The sequence below is a fragment of the Porcisia hertigi genome, chromosome 25 (assembly GCF_017918235.1).
Source record: "Porcisia hertigi strain C119 chromosome 25, whole genome shotgun sequence".
Taxonomy (NCBI): Eukaryota; Euglenozoa; class Kinetoplastea; order Trypanosomatida; family Trypanosomatidae; genus Porcisia; species Porcisia hertigi.
In genome coordinates this window covers 836,077-856,041 of record NC_090584.1, presented here as the reverse complement: position 1 = coordinate 856,041, position 19,965 = coordinate 836,077, and the positions used below count along the sequence as shown (strand labels likewise).

General features: G+C 55.5%; 9 protein-coding genes across 9 annotated transcripts; all 9 read right to left on the bottom strand.

Moving 5' to 3' along the window:
* Positions 1–120: 120 nt before the first annotated feature.
* On the bottom strand, positions 121–1,893 carry JKF63_04743 (uncharacterized protein; the record flags this gene model as incomplete). The annotated part of the gene is made up of 1 exon (XM_067900721.1): positions 121–1,893. The coding sequence occupies one exon, from the start codon at positions 1,891–1,893 to the stop codon at positions 121–123; it is 1,773 nt and encodes a 590-aa protein (XP_067756742.1).
* A 1,238-nt stretch (positions 1,894–3,131) lies between these two features.
* Positions 3,132–4,046, bottom strand: JKF63_04742 (uncharacterized protein; the record flags this gene model as incomplete). Its single annotated transcript, XM_067900720.1, has 1 exon — positions 3,132–4,046. One exon carries the CDS (start codon positions 4,044–4,046, stop codon positions 3,132–3,134), a length of 915 nt encoding a protein of 304 aa, XP_067756741.1.
* Positions 4,047–6,090: 2,044 nt separating this feature from the next.
* JKF63_04741 (uncharacterized protein) lies at positions 6,091–7,116 on the bottom strand (the record flags this gene model as incomplete). The annotated part of the gene is made up of 1 exon (XM_067900719.1): positions 6,091–7,116. The coding sequence occupies one exon, from the start codon at positions 7,114–7,116 to the stop codon at positions 6,091–6,093; it is 1,026 nt and encodes a 341-aa protein (XP_067756740.1).
* Positions 7,117–8,665: 1,549 nt separating this feature from the next.
* Positions 8,666–10,027, bottom strand: JKF63_04740 (uncharacterized protein; the record flags this gene model as incomplete). The annotated part of the gene is made up of 1 exon (XM_067900718.1): positions 8,666–10,027. One exon carries the CDS (start codon positions 10,025–10,027, stop codon positions 8,666–8,668), a length of 1,362 nt encoding a protein of 453 aa, XP_067756739.1.
* Positions 10,028–11,299: 1,272 nt separating this feature from the next.
* JKF63_04739 (uncharacterized protein) lies at positions 11,300–11,674 on the bottom strand (the record flags this gene model as incomplete). Its single annotated transcript, XM_067900717.1, has 1 exon — positions 11,300–11,674. One exon carries the CDS (start codon positions 11,672–11,674, stop codon positions 11,300–11,302), a length of 375 nt encoding a protein of 124 aa, XP_067756738.1.
* A 1,865-nt stretch (positions 11,675–13,539) lies between these two features.
* On the bottom strand, positions 13,540–13,941 carry JKF63_04738 (uncharacterized protein; the record flags this gene model as incomplete). Its single annotated transcript, XM_067900716.1, has 1 exon — positions 13,540–13,941. The coding sequence occupies one exon, from the start codon at positions 13,939–13,941 to the stop codon at positions 13,540–13,542; it is 402 nt and encodes a 133-aa protein (XP_067756737.1).
* An 843-nt stretch (positions 13,942–14,784) lies between these two features.
* Positions 14,785–16,392, bottom strand: JKF63_04737 (uncharacterized protein; the record flags this gene model as incomplete). Its single annotated transcript, XM_067900715.1, has 1 exon — positions 14,785–16,392. One exon carries the CDS (start codon positions 16,390–16,392, stop codon positions 14,785–14,787), a length of 1,608 nt encoding a protein of 535 aa, XP_067756736.1.
* An 867-nt stretch (positions 16,393–17,259) lies between these two features.
* On the bottom strand, positions 17,260–17,784 carry JKF63_04736 (uncharacterized protein; the record flags this gene model as incomplete). The annotated part of the gene is made up of 1 exon (XM_067900714.1): positions 17,260–17,784. The coding sequence occupies one exon, from the start codon at positions 17,782–17,784 to the stop codon at positions 17,260–17,262; it is 525 nt and encodes a 174-aa protein (XP_067756735.1).
* Positions 17,785–18,491: 707 nt separating this feature from the next.
* On the bottom strand, positions 18,492–19,484 carry JKF63_04735 (uncharacterized protein; the record flags this gene model as incomplete). Its single annotated transcript, XM_067900713.1, has 1 exon — positions 18,492–19,484. The coding sequence occupies one exon, from the start codon at positions 19,482–19,484 to the stop codon at positions 18,492–18,494; it is 993 nt and encodes a 330-aa protein (XP_067756734.1).
* Between the last annotated feature and the right edge of the window lie 481 nt (positions 19,485–19,965).

The following is a 19,965-nucleotide window of genomic DNA, read 5'->3' as shown; positions in this document are numbered from 1 at the left end:
CGATCATGCACAGTGACGCCCTCTCGCTCTCTCGCACCGCCTCCCTCACACTGATATACACCTCAGCACACACGCACACACACACACAGACACACACAGTTCACATTTGCATGCATCCCTTCATAGACCGGATACCTGCTGGGAGTGGAACAGTTGTAGCAGCTCGTCATTCAGGAGGGAAATACAGTCAGAAAAGGTGATGAGTTGATTCCCGTGTGGATCGATCTGGCATACCATTGACTCTACCTCCTCTTCCGACTTACTCGAGTCCAGCTCACGCACGATGGAGACAAACTCAAAGCAGTTCACGATGCCGTTCTGGTCGCTGTCGTACCGCCGGAAGATCTTCACAAAGCGCTCCAAGAAGCGCTCGTGTCGGTCCAACTGGAAGTCTAAAAGCAGTCGCACAAAGTTCTTGTAGAGCAACGGTGGGCACACTACCGTCGGCAACAGCTTCGTCTCCCCCTTTCTGTGTGGCTGCAGCTTCGGACAAGCCTGGCGGTAGAGATGCTGATGGATTATGCTCGTGACGAGGGCAGCGTCCGTCGTGTTGTACATGTACTTCACCACTTCCTTCCAGACATCTTCAGACACCGTGCCACTCATCGTCTGCTGGAGAGTGTTGTTCAGCTCAACCATACGGCCAAGGGGCTGCTTCGCCTTGATGTGCGAACGCAGCAGCTCCCTCACTGTCTCGCGTAAGTGCTCCTGAACAAAGCGAAACCCCTCCTCGACCTCGTTGCGCAATATCTTCCCAAACACAGCCACATCGTTATCCTCGGGTGCGTAGCGCCGCACGGCATCTACAATCGCTGTGGCCCACTTTAGAATGATCTCTCGCAGCCCATACTTTTGATTCAAGTAGGTATACATGTGCTGCTCCATCGTCTCGCGCGGAAGATGATTCTGTTTGCACTTGTCATCATACTTGACCTTGGACGTGTAAATGCCTCTCATGATATCCTTCAGCTGCTTCAGCGCCAACGTCTTCGTGAACATAGACCTCGGCGTCCTGCGCTCCGAAGATGGCCGCTGAGAGCGCAGCATGAAACCGGCTGGGGGCATTGGCTTTGGAGAGACGCTTGCGCTGGCCCCAAGACGGCTCACGTCCATGTGCGTGGAGTGCCCTGCACCCGCCAGTGGTGTCGATCCAAAAGATGCACTTGCACCCGGACCAGCGCCACACGGTGCCTCCTCCCCTCCGCGCTGCCAGTTTTCCTCAGCAATGGATGGTCTCTGCGCCTCAATTGGTGGAAGGTGTTCGATTATAGAGCGGATGTCTTCCATGGCGTCGTGAACGTCCTGCCTAATGTGTGAAACCCTGTCATCACGATCCTGCAGCATGCGGCGCCAGTGCATGTCGTATTGATCCATCATGGCGGACTCGTAGCGCAGCAGCGCCTGCAGCCGTCGGCCAAGGACGCCGTGTCCATCCTTGAAGGTGCTCCGTATGACATCACCGAAGCAGGACTCGTAGAGGAGGCGCCGCGCCTTCAGTACTTCGCCCTCTTGCGCGAACGCGTCGTCCTCAGATGCAGTCAGGCGCGTGACGTGCTGCACAACGCGGTTCATGTAATCGTGGAACTCATGAGTGGTCGAGGCGTCCTGACGGCTGACATCATTAAATAATTTATTGATGTCTTCTGAATACGCCAGCCTCCAGTATGCGCCGCTCACGTCAGCCCTTGTCGGATCCACTATGGCGATGCCGTTCAAGCAGGTGAGAGTGGGAAGTTGGGAAATGAGATGATCCTCTGCCGGAGCTGGAAGACTCACGGAGAGGGAGACAAGCAGTGGTAGTGACTGAAGACCGTCGAGGATGTGGTCAAGGCCACCAAAAGGGTTGAAGCTCAGGTCAAGTGTCTCCAATTTGGACAGCGCCGACAGGTCCATCGGGAGATCACGGAGCTCGTTATGAGACACATTCAAATAACGCAGGCGAGGCATCTTCGCCAGAAGAGGCACCAGGGCATCGAGTGAATCTAAACGCATGCCGGACAGAGACAACTCCGCCGCATCCAGGTTCTCGCGGATGACGCTCTCCGCCTTGAAGGACGTCATGGTGACTATGACTTACCTCTCGTCGACTGCGGAGGTCTATTCTCTCGAACAACAGAAGAAAATATGAGCGTGTACGACGAGAGAAGGATGACCCGCGCGATCCGGCGCTCGACTCTAGAGAGAACCGGCTAATGCCAGATGAATTGTGGAGGTTTCTGTTTTTTGAATATCCCTCCCGTCAGCGCAGGCACACTCTAGGGGGAGAAAAGGGGTATGCGTGTCTGAGAGTGCGCTATGTGTGCGCAAGTGAGCCCAACCATTCACGGCACACACACACGCCCAAGGAAGGCAGACAACGAAACTGGGGAAAGGGGAAGTGCAACGAGTAAAAATGTGCGTTTGTGTGTGAAAGAAAGGAAAGCGAGAAAGTCAGAGCAGGGAGTGACAAAGCGGAGAAAGCCGACGGGCCGTCCATCCGCTGCTGTTCCACCAAGACCCCCTTTTAGGGGGAGGGGAGACAAGGTGCCAGTAAGCAAGTCAGCATCGGAGGGGGGAGGGGGGGGGGGGGTCACTCTTCCTCCTCTCCTCCCTCTTTGGTCAACCCCCCTCCCTTCTCTACGCCTTCCCCCTTTACGCTCCCTTTGTCAAGGCATTTTCTTTTTGTGTGTGTGTGTTCAAACTCCTCTCCTCCCCTCCTCTCCTCCCCCCCCCCCGCCGCCACCGCCCGCCGCGGAGCGGAGCCCAAAACCCGCCAATGAAAAGACAGAAGAGTGCCGGGTCTATCCCGGTGGCGTTCAGCGGCCATGCAGCCGCGGCAGCGCCGATCCACAATGTGCACGAATAACGCCGTGTTGGACCCACAGTGTCATATAGGTGCTCCCATGTCTATTCTCTACGGTATGCGTTGTCTGTTTTATGAGGGAAGGCGTCCCGGAAATAGCGGGCATGGAAAAAAGATGGGGAAAACACTGCGCCCCTAGACGGTGGCGGGACCTACGCAGCACTGCGAATGGCGTGAAAAAGAGGGGGGCAAAGTATGGGGGAGGGGGGGGGGGGGGGGCACGGCAACATAAGCGCAAGCACAAGACACACAACGAAAGAGCGTTGTGTTGCGTCCCTCTGATTTGTCTTCACTGAGTCGCCCCGGGTGAGTTGTTGCTCGCGGGCGAGATCGCGTCGCCCGTCACAGTCCCCACACGCCGTGGCTCCTTGGCGACGTAAAAGTACAGCGGCACTAGCGACTGCGTCGTGATGTGCTGGCGGCAAAGGGGGCACACCGCCTCCTGTGGCTTCGACTGAATATACTCGGCGATGCAACGCCAGCAGAATACGTGACCGCAGTTGATCGCTGTCGGACACTTGCGGCTGCTCAGGCACAGCACGCACTTCCCAGTCCGTGTGTCCTCGATATCCTCGTCACTACTTGTGATGGCAGCCGCGTCAGCCGATCGTATTGCGTCGCTTGACTTGCGGCGCTTGCTATATCGCCAAAGCCGTACAACCAGCTCTACTAACAACACAAGGCCCAAGACCAAGTACGACCCCCGAGCACCATCACCATTCTCCAATGTTCGCGACGGTTTCAGACTAAGAAACCGCATCCGCACAATTAGGTGGGGAAGCGTTCCGAAGCGCTCAAAGAGAAACAGAGAACAAAGCACAGCCCTCTTCAGCGTCTCCTCGACATCGGCTTTAGACATGTCAGGGAAGAACTTGCGTGACGCCGTGAACACCGCTGTGGGTTCGACAAGCTCCAGCACAGCGAGCAGGAATACGCGCACCGGTCCCACCGTCTGCCAGGGATGTCCCTTTGCCACGGGCAAGAGGTCGCAGAACTCCTGACCGAGTGTCTGCACTCGAGACATTGAGAAGAGAGTGTAGAGGGAACGAGCTACAGCAGGAATGTGCGAATCGTACTTATTCGTGAGCTGTGCGCCAAACGTGTTGATCATCAACTCTGTGATCGGTCGAGCGATTTGCGTGTCGATGATGTGTGCATCCTTGTACATGGAGCGCAGGATGAAAGGGGCGGTTGCCGTCTGCATGTTTCTCGTGTAGCAAATGCAACAGCGAGACTACGTATGGGGGGAAGAAGGGGGATGAGTGTCTGCACGCCACTGAAAAGATTGAGTGGGGAGCGCGTATGCGTTTATCTGCTCCGGGGTGGGGTATAGGTGAGGAACAATCCAGAAGAGCACCGTGGGGAGAGAGTGCACTGATGCCCAGATGTGTGTATGTACGCAAACAAGTACATCTAATAATAAGCTCTACACAGGTTTCGGCGGAGACGCAGCAGCACATGTGCATCACAGAGACAGTGAGACGCAGAGCGGCACACACCACAAGTGAAAAGGGGGGACGTCAGAAGAAGGGCAGACGCACAAAAAAAAAAGAGTTGAAGCACCCACGAAGAAAAGATACGCCTTAGCCCAAGAGAGGTGATGAGAGACATAAAAGCAGATCTGCACGCATGAAACGGGTGCAAGTGTGTTGCCCCAGTCTCTCCTGGCGGAATGCCCGCCTAAACATGGGGAGTCGTTACATACGTGCACACGAGTGGACGGGGAGTACTGACCCACATCCCAAAACAACAACGCAGCAAACAAGATTCTCTGCGCTCCGTCTTTTTAGCAGGACCATCTGCACGTAATCCCTTGTACAAAAGTCAAACTGAAAGACATGTCTACACTCGAGTACGCGTGTCCTTCATTCACACACGGTGCAGGACTGCAAATGCACGTCGAGAAAAGCAGAAGTAAGAAAGGGGGGGGCAGGGGGCACACATGGAAAACTTTCATAGTAAATCCGTGTGTGTGTGTGTGTGAAGAGACTAAAACAGATCAAGGTTGCAGAAAAGCGATCGAGAAGACGCCAAAGCCTCAGTCACAGAAGAGTATGGGAGAGCTAAAAGAGAGAAAAAACGTGCATAGACGCATACACACATATATATTGTGCTCCTCCTGCAACACATCGTGTGTGCGTCCAGCTCCACACACCCTTCCACTTGCTTGTCAGAGGCTCATCGCGTGGCGCAAGGCAGTGCTCGACGCGCGTTGCAGCCATACCCGCTCAAGTCATCTCAGCACACACACACACACACTCGTCGCAGGTCGCCACGCGGTGCATCATTTGGGGTGGCGCAGGCTACCCCCCCCCCCAACCCTCCTCTCCCCCAGCCGTGTGAGCAGTGCGGACCGGGCGATGAAGGCTCGAGAGGCCCTTGAGACCTCGCCCATCATGTGAATGGTACAGGCGTGTGAACTGTTGCGCGTCTTCCCCGAGAGAGTGCCGCCCAGGCTCTGGCAGTCGGAATCAGTAGCGAGAAATCGCTCCGAGCACCCTCCCCCTCGTGGATACCTGGCCCTGACCACCACCAGAAGTGGTTCGGTAATGAGAGGGGGGGGCCGCTTGATTTCCCATACGGAGTGGGGTATTGGACGCCCCCCCCCCTCCCCACCCCTCGACACCTCACGCTGAGGTTGACACATGCAGTCATGAGAAAATGTAATGTGAGAAAGCAAAAACAAACGTGCGCGCGTCGAGACGCTTCAGTAGCAAAAAGGAGGCACGCGCGCAGGCGTACATAAGCTGTCAGCCCAATAAAGAAGCGATGAGTTCTATTCACGGCAGCCGCACATGTACCTCTACAAAGCAGACATATGCGGAGGAAAGCAAGAAGGCCCCGAGACGGCAGACCCTACTCTGCTAGCATTGTGTCTGTGTGGGCGTTAGGGAGGGAGGGGGGGGGGGGGGCTGCTCCCTCGCTGGCGTTCTGTGCAGAGCCCCAGAGCCGCTTTCGTGGAAGAAAGCGAAACATGCCACCCCCTACCCTCTCTCGCCGTCACAAAGATGTGAACATCCATGACTATCCCTGCCATGTGTAAAAGGTCGGCTGAGAGAGACCGCAGAGAACGAGGGAATCACGAGCGCATCCACGCTGCCCCGTTTGTGGCTGCAAAGAGAAGAAAATGGAAACGAATTCCTTCAGGCCCTCTTTGCCCTTTTTTTTTGCCTCTAGACAACACATCTGTGTTGATGTGTGCAAGTTGTCATCAGCTGCAGCGCGACGCGACGCGACGCGAGAAGTCTTTATGATGGCTGGAGCCTATCCTCCTCATTGCACAGTCCCTCTGATGGGAATCTGACATCGGCGCCATCGTGGAGAACCGCATGTGAAGATGCCTCATGGGCTGTAGTGAGAGGCGAAGGCGCATCACCGACGCTGTCGCAGCCACACGCCTGGATCACCACCTCCGTAGACCTACCTCCACGTGTTGTTTCATCGTCTGGCCAGCCAGTCAGCGCGGCCCGCATATTCGCCAGCACGCTGCCATGCGTGAATACATTCTCATCCAGGTCTTTGGCGACGTCGACGGAGGTTAGGTTTTGCGAGATGAGGTAGGTGTGATAAAATGCCAGCGACCACGCCAGCAAACCGAACGTGAAAGAAAGTAGAATCAAGATGAGCTCCAGGCAGTACGTGTCGATGAGGGCAGAGGTGAAAGCGGAAGGACCGTCCTCCACGGCGGATGCCACGTTGCTATGCCGCAGGATGCGTTGCGCAAAGCTCTGAATACCTCCGCAGAGGGCCGTAAATAACAATACGGAGAGAACCCAGACGAGTGCAAAGTAGTAGCGGTAGTTCTTCGCGCCGATGCATGTTCCTGTCCACGGGCAGTGGTGATCGCGACGAGCTACACACCGATCACAGTAGCGGCAGTGAGCCCCGCGGTAGGGGCGGTAGATGTTACAACTATAACACCACTTGGTCTCCAGTCGGGCTTGCTGGATGTGACCGTTTTGGTCCACGTACTCCCTCTCACTCCAAAGCGACTCGTGCGGAGGCGCTTCAGGTGGCGGGGGCGGCTGCCGCGGCTTCAAGCCGGGGTCCGACAAGCCACACAGAAGTAAAACCGCTATTGAGATCAGTGCCGTTACGCCAACGATTACGCGAGCAGCCATCACCTCATTGGTGAAGAAGACAAACATTAGCGAACCGAGTGCGACGAGCACGACGCTTGCCAGCATAATGCGCCAATCGGGACCAACAAAGATGCGGCCGTTCCAGAGGACTCTAACGTTCCCATCGCGCCGCGGCAACTCTGAGATCAACATCCACGTCGTGCCGCACTCGGAAAAGTGCACGCAAAAACAACAGCAACGATCAATATATGTTGTCTGTGTTTGAAAAAAAATGTTTTGTTATCTCGCCCCTCCCCCCCCCCAACCACACACACACACACACACACACACACGCTGCGGAATAAACGAATTAGACAAACAGGCAATGACAGCCTATGATGTAAATGGAATACCCTGAAGGCGAGCAACGAAGAGCAGGGGGAGGGGAGGGGAGGGGAGGGGAGGGGGGGGGAAGGAAAACAGTCATGTATACGGGCGTTGACACACACACACACGTCCTCCTCCTCCTCCTCCTCCTTCTGTAGCTCGGCGTTTAATTCAACCGCTCAAATGCACGGACGATGAAAAGTGGGCAGTGAGTGAAAAGGTCGCAGCGAGGGTGTGGAGCCACTCTGACACAAGGGCGCTGATGTAAGCACACAAGAAAATGAATCAAAAGGAGGGAGGAGAGACAAAGCTAGAAGAGAGCGCAACAGCGTGCCTGTCCTGCAAATGCCTTGTCTCCACTGTGAGCACCACCTGGTAGCGGAGAGGTAAGAGTCACAAAGACTGGCACGCACGCCCACGGTAAGGAGATGCGCTGTTTTGTTAGAGGAGAACGGAAAAGGAAAAAAGTGGTGCGTGTGAGTGGGACGAGGAAGGGAGAAGGGGGAATGAAGTCACTACAAAGTGAGCCGACTCGAAAGAAGTGAGTGACAGCACAAGGAAAGAAGGGAGAGTGTGGCAGAGAAGCGCGTAAATTTGGATAGCAGAGCGGAGAGAGCGTCCGTCCACGGAGAGGCGTACGGGCGCGCCTTTTTTGGCGAACTAGGTGAAGGTGCAGGGGAAGGAGTGGAGAGAGAGTGATAGTGAGACAGAGAGAGAATGCATGCGCAAGTGTGCTGAGACTCTGCTACGAACGTGAAGGTGGGGTAGCGAAGCAGGCCTACCGGGGCCAGGGTCGATCACGCTCCACAATAAGGTAGAGCACTGAGTAGCAACAGAACAGGAAGGTGAACCGGCGGTACGGGCAGGTGATGGACAGCTCACGTTAACTCGTGAAGAACACAAGTTGGTGAGCGGCTTTATTTTTTGTTGTTGGCGTTGTTGTGTGTATATGTGGGAAATGGAATGGGGGGGGGGGGGGGCAAACGCGTAGGAAAAACAAAAATGTGAACCAGACACAACAACAACGGCAATACGTGCACGAGCCCAGATACACGGACATATGCACACACACACACACACACACACACGCAAAGCAGCAGTGTCATGACATTCCTCAGATTCACACCGAATAAAGAGACGATACATCCACCACATCCCTGGGACCCTTCGCGCTTGTTCTGCCGGTGCACAAGCACCGAAAAAAAAAGAGAAGGGGGAGAGAGGGGGAGAGAGGGGGAGAGGGGGAGAGGGAGGGGAGCCTCAAGGCGCATCCCCTTGCAAAATGGCGGTGAACGCTTTGACGCCCGATATAGGGAATATGTAGACATCGCCGATGTCGCAGCCGACACCCAGCCAGTGGGCAGCACGGCACTCATCAATCAGCGATAGAGTAGTAGTTACAAAATTGTTCGCCCATGTGATCCTCTCGGAGCCAGTGCAGCCTGTACACATTGCGCACCTCAAAGCCGTACTTCACAAGACTCGCCTCTATGTTGACAATCTGGTTCAGAGTCCACGGCAGGCATAGCACACGCTTCTCAGCACTCGCCTGCGCGGCCTCGTCCTCCATCATCTCCTCCAGCACCTGTCGCACATGACCCCAGCCGACACGTGCCTCGCCCTTCGTCGCTGACAACTTTGTAGGGTTGTAGACGCAGCGGAGCTCGTACGGGATGAGTGCCTGGGTGATCGCAGCCCCCCATCCGACATTAGCGCCTCCTGGATACAACATCGGCGGCTCTGCGGAGCCGGTGCGCAGTATGTCGAGGAAGCGGTGGTGCAGTCCAAGAGCAGGAAACGTATTATTCTTGAGTGGAAAGAAGGCTGCCGGTAAAATCCTATCGATCATCTCAAAACTGACACCTTCCATGATTATCGCGTCGCACACCTCCGCGACGGACCCTACTTGAGCGAAGAACTCCTTCTCCCCCGCCTGTGGGCACGGGATGGCAAAGACCGTGACGTGGTGCTGCGGCAGCGTCATCTCCACCATGTTCACTGCGTAGCAGGTGTCCCCTGCCGCGTCCTTGTACTGCACGCATGGCGGTGGTAGGAGACTAGCGTACGCCGGCGGAACCTCCGTCAGGGTGTGCGAGAGGGTTATCTCTCGAAAGTACTCCATGACCTCGCGCCGGTTGTAACGCCGCCAGTAGCGGAGGTAGCAGTACACGAAGAAATCCGTGTGAAGTGAGGCATACACGATACAGCAGAGCACTACTACCAGCACGAAGCCTATGCGCATGGCACGCTGGTACATGGATGCCACATGAAAGTCGCGCAGGACTTCTCTTTCAAAGCGCTCACGCTCCACCATGGCCCCCAGCGTGGCGTGTGCGACAGCGCTGCCTTGCCTCGCGGAGGTCGATGCGCGGGTGTTTGCCGGGCCCTGGTGGGTGAGGGATATCTTTTCTGCCTTACCGAGCCACTCCACAATCTTCCGGTGCTCCTCCTCCACGCTACGATTGTACAGCCAAGACTTTCTGCCTTGCAGCCCACGGATTCCATTGATGAGTCGGATGAACAGAATATGGCGTACAATCGGCAGCTGCAGCCATGGTGCGCCAGGCATGGGAGCATAACTGTTCAGGACATCGCGGATGACCTTCTGTGGAATATACTTTTTGTTTTTGTACTGTTTGTGGATGGAGTAACACTGGGCATAGAGGACTTGACTTGCTTTATCGAAGCGCAGTCGCTTGGGAAAGCTGTGCCGATAAATCTCTAGCAGAGTGCTCATGGTGGGTGGGAAGCGACCCGTAGGGCAGGTAGTACAAGAGCAAAGTCTCTCGAGGGGGAACTGGAATAAAAAGGGGGGGGGGCAACAGGACCTGGGTGAGAAGGAAAAAAAAAGCGCGCTTACCCCTAGAAAATACGTTGCCCGAGTTAGTATTCCGTCAACAACTTCACAGAGAGCGCTACGTCTCACCCAGCCAAACGATGTGACACGCGCGCCCAACCGCGCACACGAGTGATGTTTTTTTTGGGGAGGGGGGCGCAGTGCACACTGTGATGAAATATGGGGCCGCGGCCATCTCAAGGTTCACATTGATCCATACCCACTTGTGGTGCAGCAAGCGCCTTCCTCCCAGCCCCGAATACACACACAAAAAAAAAGGGGAAAACGAAATAGGCGTGAACCGACGGTGGTTGAGAAGGGGGGGGTGGACCGACGACCACGCAGCGATACACGGGGGGCGGCACTGGGCAGCAGCAGTCACCCCGTAATCAGTTGAAGGAAGTGGGAAAGAAGTTAGAGAAGAAGAGTTGAATGCATGCAGCAAATGAGTATAGGAGGCACATAAACAGCTACTCTGCACCAACACACATGCAACATCTTAATGTCTTCGCATGGAAGAGTAGCGGTGAAGCATGTAATCTAGCGAGAGAGACGATATGACCGGAAGGAGGAGTCGAGAAAAAAAAGAGGGAGGCATGAATAGGTGGAACGACAGCAGGTGGTGTTTCTGGCTGCACTTGGACAAAACACGCGATTCCACAAGTTGGAGGGGGGGGGGGTACTGCAATGCCAGCACCCATTACACATAAGGGCCAGTCGCATCGAGTCCACACACTACCACGCCGTCTCGCGCTGTCTACCAGTACAGTAGCTTGCGTGTGTCTCTCTTCTTTTGTCGGTTCCTTTTTCGTTGTTTTCTTAGGCGGTTCGTTTCGAGTGGCGGAAGCATCATAGTGAGCCTTTATTTGGCTCTGGAGGAAATGAGACAATGAGCCGGGGTGCATCCAGCCGGGGTACACCCAGCAGGAGGAGTGCGACCCCCCCCCCTCCCTCTCCCTCCTTCCCGTCCCAAGAGCCTGTATGCATCCGTAACCCCTTTCGGCTCCGATGCAGAGCGAACACACAACGTGTGTATGAAAAGAGAAACACGGAGAGGCCAAGAAAAAAAAAAAGGGCGCACGAGTAAAACGGAGAGCCTCTCAAGACTAGGCGCACACACACACGCTCGCACGCAACTCCCCCCCCTCGACACACACACACTTAAAGAAGGGATCACGTGATGCTGCGTTTACGTGCACGTGATCCGTAGCTGCCTGGATCTTCAGCAGTAAAGAGTGAGCGGGACGCGTGCGGCACCCCCCCTCCGCTCTTCAACTCTGCCTCTTTGTTAGTGAACTCACCCGTCTTTGGATCAAACCCATCGGGGAGAGCGTAGGGGTCCCGAAAATTGGCCCGAATTTCACGCGCCTTGGCGGTGTAAAAAAAGACGAGAAAGGCAGCGGGGGTGAACAGCGCTATAGCGAAGAGGACGGCAGCGACTTTGTTTTTCCTCAAGGATTCCCGTACATGTCTCTCTGCAAGCGGCGACCCCGCGTCTGCAACCACCTCGCGCACCTCCCGCTCCGCCAGCTTCCGCTCTCGCTCCATCGAAACGCTGGGGGGAGGGGGAAGGGGGGGCTTTGTGAGTATGAGTATAACTACAAGACCGGCGTGAGTTAGGTACACGCGACGCAGACTACGGCCGACGCAGTGTGCTGCTCCCCCACTTCTCTCGCCAGGTCCCTGTACAAATCGCGGCTACGGGGGGCACAGCCGAAAAACACGCATAATGTTGGGAAAGGGACGAGAGCGAGCGTTTTGTCAGCGAGACATGTTGAGCCCCAACAATCCCAACAAAGGAGGAAAGGAGAGGTAATGTTGCGCTCAGAGCACAAGACGGCGGCGACAGGAAGGAAGGAAGGGGCTTAGAAGTTGCGATACCAAGGTATGGAAGGGAGAGGTCATCTTAGAAGTGTACACTTTGTGCTCACTCTCTCATGACTGCATGTGTCAACCTCAGCGTGAGGTGTCGAGGGGTGGGGGGTACGTCCACTACCCCACTCCGTATGGGAAATCAAGCGGCCCCCCCCCTCTCATTACCGAATCCCTTCTGGTGGTGGTCAGGGCCAGGTATCCACGAGGGGGAGGGTGCTCGGAGCGATTTCTCGCTACTGATTCCGACTGCCAGAGCCTGGGCGGCACTCTCTCGGGGAAGACGCGCAACAGTTCACACGCCTGTACCATTCACATGAAGGGCGAGGTCTCAAGGGCCTCTCGAGCCTTCATCGACCGGTCCGCACTGCTCACACGGCTGGGGGAGAGGAGGGTTGGGGGGGTAGCCTACGTCACCCCAAATGATGCACCGCGTGGCGACCTGCGACGAGTGTGTGTGTGTGTGTGCTGAGATGACTTGAGCGGGTATGGCTGCAACGCGTGTCGAGCACTGCATTGCGCCACGCGATGAGCCTCTGACAAGCAAGTGGAAGGGCGTGTGGAGCAGGACGCACACACGATGTGTTGCGGAATGAATGCGTTCGACAAAGAAAGCCCTTAAAGCGCTCTGCCGCCCCATCCGTAGGTGACTTCTTGAAGAAAAACTGTAAAGCTTGTACACTGCGGCTACGAGATGGTGGTCCCGCTCATGACTCACGTTTGCGAAATGCATTATGCCGCGTTACTGTCAGCGGCAACAACACACGCGCACATATCCTTGGTGAAGTAAAAAAAAAAAGCGAGGGTGGCATGGCTTCAAATACGTTTAAAGAGGTAGAACACTCAGCATAGCACCCCTGCAAGGTGAAGCTGCTCTCCTGGGTTTTTTTGCTAGCCGCACGGCATTGTTGGTGAGATGGATGACACACACACACGCTCACTCGTGTGTCTCTGGACCTCATGACTTTCACACTGAACTCCTCCTCTCCGACGGCTGGCTTTACCGCCTCCGCTACCCCCCGCCCCGCCCCTGATGTGAGACTCCTCGACTGGGGTGTGCATGCGCATCATGACACCTTCACTGCTATCGCGGCATGGAGGTGGGCAGAAAGTGCAACATAGACAACTTCAGAAATGCATGTGGGGGGAGCTGATAAAGTGGACCTGGAATCGTGAGAGAGATGAGAAAAGTGGAAAAATCATATCCAGCAGACCTGCAGAAGAGTGACGGCTCGACACGCACACGGTGCCACAAACGCAGCCAACAACAACCCCGGCAAACAACTGTGATTAAAGAGAGGCGAAGGAAAGGAGGGACGAAAAGGACACGCACGTCGGTGAGGAAAGTGTATACTCTGTGAATATGCAATACGGCAGCTCACATCCGACACGTCAATAATAAAAAAGTTGTAAAGCATTTGCAAGTTCGAAAACACTTGCACACCTCCCGAGCCCGTGCGGACCCCCCCCCCCAAAAAAAAAAAAAACGCAGAAAAACGGAGATATGGAAAGCGCCACCAGTCGCGAGAGCAGCAGCACACTCACCGATACCTTTGGATCTCACCGTCGTTCTCCTCCCCGCTTATGTTGTACCGCTTCAACCCAAGCCACTCCCTCCACGTATTCTTGCGCTGCGTCATGTACAACTCGAAGTCTTTCTCGTTGCGCCTCTGCCAAATAGACTTTGACGCCCGCTCTAGCCACTCGTTACCCGCCACATACTTGACGTAGAAAGGCCCTAAATAGGTCGGCATCACAACGAACACAAGCATGCTCACTGTAAACCACAAGCCAACACGTTTGGCGGAGCGCAGGCCTGCCCGCTGGATGTTCTGCACACCTAATTTCTGCTTTGGGTGAAAGAAGTTGTCATGTCCCCGTGCGTTGGCTGCGGAGGCGTAGCCCTCCGGCCGTGGTTCCGTCCCTGGCGCTTTGTTCTCCATGGGCGACTGCCAATGCTAAAAGGACAAGGATGAGGCAAAGGAGAGAGGGGGAGGGTGGGAGGGTGGGAGGGGAGGAGGGGGGGGAGGCCAACCGAAAGGAAAGGGGAAAATCTCTATTGCAGCGTTGATCACACAACTGCACGCGGAGATCAAAAAGTGGCACTCCAACAGAGAGAGCCGCTGAAGAAATACAAATCGCGGGAGGCAGAGGTGCCCTCAGTTTACACTGAGCGGAAAAGGAGGGGAAGGGTATTGGCCACCGTGATGTTGTTTGTGTGCGTGGGTGTGTGTCCGTGAGGGTGTGAGGGGGGGAGGAGGGGGATGCAGAGGAAGGGGGTATATAACGCAAAAAAAAATGGAAAGACAAATAGAGAGAGATAAGAATTCTGGGGCTTCGAAATGACAAGCGCACGATGACGGAGACCGTTCCGGACGTGGACGATCTCTTTTGTAAAAGTATGGAGAGTGTTTCTCCTACGGGTGGTACAAAGTGTTGGTTGGAGAAGAGTCGACATCCCCCTCCATCCCCCTCTGAGCAATGGCACAAGAGCCCAGCCTATTCCTCTGTGTAAAAGAAGACACTTGTCAATGGGCACAGCCAACGTGTCCGCACACACCCCACTCCTGTTTGTGTGCTCATTTCTCTGGGCGTATCGTTGACCCACGTCAGCGGTGCGCTTCATCACTGAAGGACCGTATAACCAAACGTGCAGTGTAGTAGCAGGAAAGCGGCAAAAGTGCACGCAAAAAAAAATGTGGAAGAGAGGGGGGGGGTCAAGCCCAGACGAATGGGATCTAAAATATGACCAGAAGATCACGTGCGTCCGCCAGTGGGAGGGGGGCTCACAAAGCCAGGGCAACCTTGGTATAGGTGACACCCTTCCCTTTCCCTCTAGCCCGCAGTAGCAGATGGAAAAGAAGACAAACCACAACAACGAGGATGTACAACGCAGACAGCTCGAAAAGGCTGTGGTGTATGCGGCGGCATGCCGTACGGGACACCCACAGCGGGGGTGGCTGCCACCATGTTGCGGTTATTCTGCGGCAGATGCGCGATGCGTGCATAGTCTCTACCGTGTTTGAACGATCCGGGTACGTTGAGCAACTGGCGCCAACGGAGAGCGCGAGAGAGCCACCGCCGCAATCAACACCACCGATGAGGGGGCCCTCTTGGCGCATAAGGGAGGAAGAATACCCTCCAGAGACGCACGTGACGCAACGCGTCTGAAACCTTTGGTGAGCACCAATAACACCCCGCGCCGTCACCTCGGCAGCCGGTGCCTGCTCCGAAGCACCTTCTACACACCGCTTGCTCGACGAGACAGTGCGGAACGGCTCTACAAGCCAACTCAGTTGCCCCTCTAGAGCTCGTTGCCGTCGACTCACGGTGGTCTCGTAGCGCTGCGAACCACACAACTGCCACGTGACGTTGCTCATAGGCGAGAGAGACGCCGGTCGAGACAGCGCTCCCTCCACCCGTACTGTTAACGCAACCTGCGTGACCTCCAGAAGAGGGAAGGCGTGAAGCTGGGTTCGCGTTAAGGCACACTCGCTGTACACCAGACGCTGGGCAAGGCCGCAGCAAGGGATGAAGGCCTCATCGGCTTCGTGAAGGGTGGCGGTGCTCATCTCCATCACCGTTCGCACTTCATCATAGAGCGTCTTCTCACCAACGGAGGGAACGGCGGCAAGTGAGAAGATGGAGCGCTGTCGGTATGGTTCATAGACGACGAGACCTACAAGTGACTCTGTCAGGCACCCGTGCCGAAGACTCCGGTGCCTCTCTGTCTGCGTGAGCAACGCCTGTATTTGCAGCACCCTGACAGGGGGAATGAGCCCTTGACGTGCAGCCGCATCGGTTCGGACATAGAAGGCATCAGGGCGGTGGTATCCACCCGAGACCACCACAAAAAAACCCGCAGTGCCAAACTCGCTCACCACTGCAGTCGCTATGTAAGGAGCCCTTGTGTCTGTCACGCTGAGGAGTGCGCGTTTGCGGGTCATGGAAAGCCGACCCCCGTCCCACCTGTGCACCATCTCACGTAGCGACGTGTCGGCGCCGCTGACGCAGGGATAGACGAAGTGGAACTGACCAACGGCTGGTGTTGCGTCACCAGTGAGGACGGCCGCAGCGTTGATGACGGGGATATCAGTTCGACTGGGACAGCCCAGTGGTACCCGACACGCTGCTACAAGCGAAGACGAGGAGAGTGCAGCGTCCAGCTCAGCATCATTACCTGGGTTGACTCGCAGCCACACCTGCGCCACCGCCTCGCCGCTCCCATCGGTGTAGAAAATGGCGTCGAGGAAGGTGACGGTGCTGTTTGCAAGCAGTTCTGGCATTACCCAGGTATGGGAGAGCGGCACGAACGCCGATCTTGCATTGTTGCGATGGCGTTGCGAAACATCGCCACCGTAGAAGAAGCCGCACGTGTCGTGTGCAGGACCCATGGTGCTATACTTCGTTCACCTCAAGCGTCGTTGTTTAGTTTGGCTTCTGGGTCTGGCCTTTGTAAGAATGAGGTGGAACCCCCTCCCATTGCCGCGTCCCTCGTTGAACGAGGCGCGGAGACGAAAATGAAAAAAAAAAACGCGGAGGCCAGCAAATGTAAGACACGCACGCGCCATGCGAGGGGAACACGAGAAGAGTGGAGTAAAGGAAAGAGGTAAAAGAGGGGAGATGATACAAGAAGTGGCAATGGCTACTGCAACATATGAAGTATGTATGAGGGGGGGAGACGGTATCTCGCATGCATGCTATCGAGCTGCAACATCAAGGGAGGCAAGCCTGAGCAGGGGGATACGTCCAAGCACATGTGCGTGTGGGGGTGGGAATAGATGAAGAAAGGAGAGAGACACGCGAGTTATTCAGCACTGGACATTCAGCCTCCCCCCCCACCCTCCCCTTACTCCTCCCGCTTTTTGTCATTCACGGCGATCACAACACTTTATCATTGAGCTTGTGTGGTACAACGGAGACGGCGGTATGTAGACCGCACATGTCTTGTACGATATACACGCCGTACAATATAAATATATACGCGGATATTATATATATATATGGTGCATACACACAGGCGCACGCACATGATCACGAAAACGAGAACGAGCACGTCCCCGCAGACGCGAACATCAAAATGGGCACAGAAATGAAAACACGTTTGTTGAGAGCGTAGGAGATGGAGAAAGAGGGAGATGAGGAGTCCACCTTCCCGCACCGCCACCATGCCTCTCCCACAGTGTCCATATCCAGACAGAGACGCACATCCGACCTCGTCTCTTCCCTGTGTTTTCCGTCGGTGGCCGCTACACTTTTGTCTACTTCTTCAAGTGTTTTTGCAGCACGCGATCGCAGCAGGCTGGTTCCGGGCAGTACCATGAGGTGGTGGAGAGAGTTACGTAGCTGCGCAGCACGCTATCTGTGATACCCACGCAGTTTGTGTGGTACCAGCGGTAGCAGCCAGCGCATCGGACCACGTTACCGTTCACCGCCTCTGTGGAGGTGGGACAGCACTTGAAGGTTCCGAGTGGAAACAAACGAGATTGGTTGCCCTGTTCGGCTAGGCAGTTCGCGCATATGTACAGGCCATCCTTTGGGACGGAGCGGGTGGTGGTGGACAGGGCGCAGAAACTGCAGTATGTCACGGGAAGAGCCGCCGAACCGTGAAGTTCGGCAGCGGTGCCATCATCCGCCGCAAAATTTCCGTTATTGGCGCTGTTGTTACTACTACTTACACCGATCGACGAGGGCCTCGTGATCTCCTCCACAGCGTCCCCCAACATCCCATCGATGCCCTTCGCCTCATACTGGAAGGGCGACATCACCGCCAGGGCCGGGTCCATCCTTCGATTCCTCTCTCGACAAGTTTTCACAGAACGTGAAAGAATTCGGGTTTGCAAAAATGTATCGGGTGCAAATAAATATGACACGTGCCGCTGTGATCAATCAAGTTCGGGGGGTATCGTCGGGAGATCGGGTATGACGTCGACAGTGGCAGCGAGAACGCCCCACCACCACCAAAAAAAAAAGATGTGACAGACGCACAGGCGGACCGAGGAGAGGGTGAGGAGGGAGCAGGGGGAAGGGGGAAGGGGGGGGATAGATGAAGAGATCGAAAATGATTGAAAGAGAGAGTCAACAAAGAAAGCAAACAGTGGTAAGGAGTCCATGGTATAACACCGTGCGTGACATACTCTTTGATGTCAAACAAATACACACACGCACACGCACACACACACGAGCAAAAAAATCTCCGCCTGCGTGCGTGGTGAGAGCAATGAGTGGGCGAGTGATGAAGATGGTCGCAAGGGACGCAAATAGCAAAGGAAAAAAGTGTCTTCATCGGACACACACACACACACACACACACACACGCGTGTGTACAGCTGTCTGCCCTGACATCGCTTTATCGGTAAGCTCCATGGGTACGAGCTCGAACGGGGCCGTGGAACTACACGACCTCACTTTTGACAGAGAAAGACCCACTCCAACACATCGAGTGCGAAGAAAAAACGACGGCAACGCACACCACTAAAGGAACTCTTGCGGTCTATGCAGGGACGCAGCTGTGTACCGCTTGGCCGCACTTGACGCAGCGAAAGGAGCCAGTTGATTGGTTGTCGAGTAGTCGACTTTTAATACAGTAGTAGCAGTACCGATGGCCGCAGTTCGACCGCTGGCACACCGTCGGCAATTCATGGCATGCGCTGCACAAATTCTCATTTGTGGAGTGCGACACCGACGAGGATACAGCAGAGCCGAGGTTGCTCACGAGTCGCTGGAAGTATCGCCTCACGTTGAGCACGCTGAACAGCGACATCCACGTTCGCCACTGCACGTGCTGGTTCATATATAATAGGTTCGTAAAGCGCATCATTCGCTGCGAGCCGTAGACCAGACGCAGAGACAAGGTGCGCTCAACTAGGGTACGGTACTGGCCTGTCATTAGGAAGTTGAACGTGTTCACGAGAGAGAGGAAAGACCATGTGATAACAGCGTAGCGGAACGTCTTGGCCATGCGGTGCCGCGCTGTTGTGGCGGGCTCGCGCTCCCAGCCCTCCTCCAGGATCTTGCGCTGCACCTTGCGGGTGACGTACGGGATGACCAGCGTCATAATCATGTGTACCAGCAGAAGTCGGCGGGATGGGGCGAGGCTGGGCAAGATAGACTTGGTGCTCTGCAGGGATAGTTGCTGCGCTCGCTCCTCATCCCGGAAGACTAAGTTTTGCAGGCGGTCTCCGATGGTCTGCCCCGTGCGCCAGACGGTCAGACGATATAGCAAGGCATCCAAGGCAAGTACTAGCTCCTCCTGATTGGCAAAGCGAAAATGCTGAAGAGGCGGGATGTCGAACACCTGGAAGAGCGCCATCCGAAGAATGTCCACGAGCTCCTGCTGCAACACAAGCGCATCTAACTGAAAGACGCGCAGGATATGATCCTTTGGGAAAATGGAAAAGGCGTTGGAAGACGGCAGCAGCGCCTGCTGCTTCGACACAGTGTCGATGGTGTACTGCGCGTCAACCGCGTCGCTGAGCCACGCCATGATGAGCTGAATGAGTCGAAACGAGCCGCGCACCAAAGTTTAGAGAAAATTGGAGGGGCGCTGGACGCATACACACACGCGAAGACGCGCACACAGCCACACACCCAAACGCAGTGAGACAGTGAAAGTGAAACACACACGCGCCAAGTTCGCTTTTCCAGAAGCGGCAGCAACAGCAGCCGAGAGTAGTCGTTAGGATGTCAAGTACAGGAGAACGAGAAGAAACCAACAAAAAAAGAAAGAAGAGAGCGCATGTGCGAAGAGAGAAAGGGAGTGCGGCATTGCAGACGCAGAAGAGTCATATGAGCCATGGTGGACGCGAGGCAGCCAGGAGGGCAGGGGCGGAGTAGCAGGAAGAAGCACGTGAAGCGGTGACGAAGTATAACGATGAACTACACACCCACCCCTTCCCACCCCTCCTCGACCCGAGCTTTCATCTCCAAGAGGCAAATGAGGTTCGATCGATGCCGCGCTCACAGTC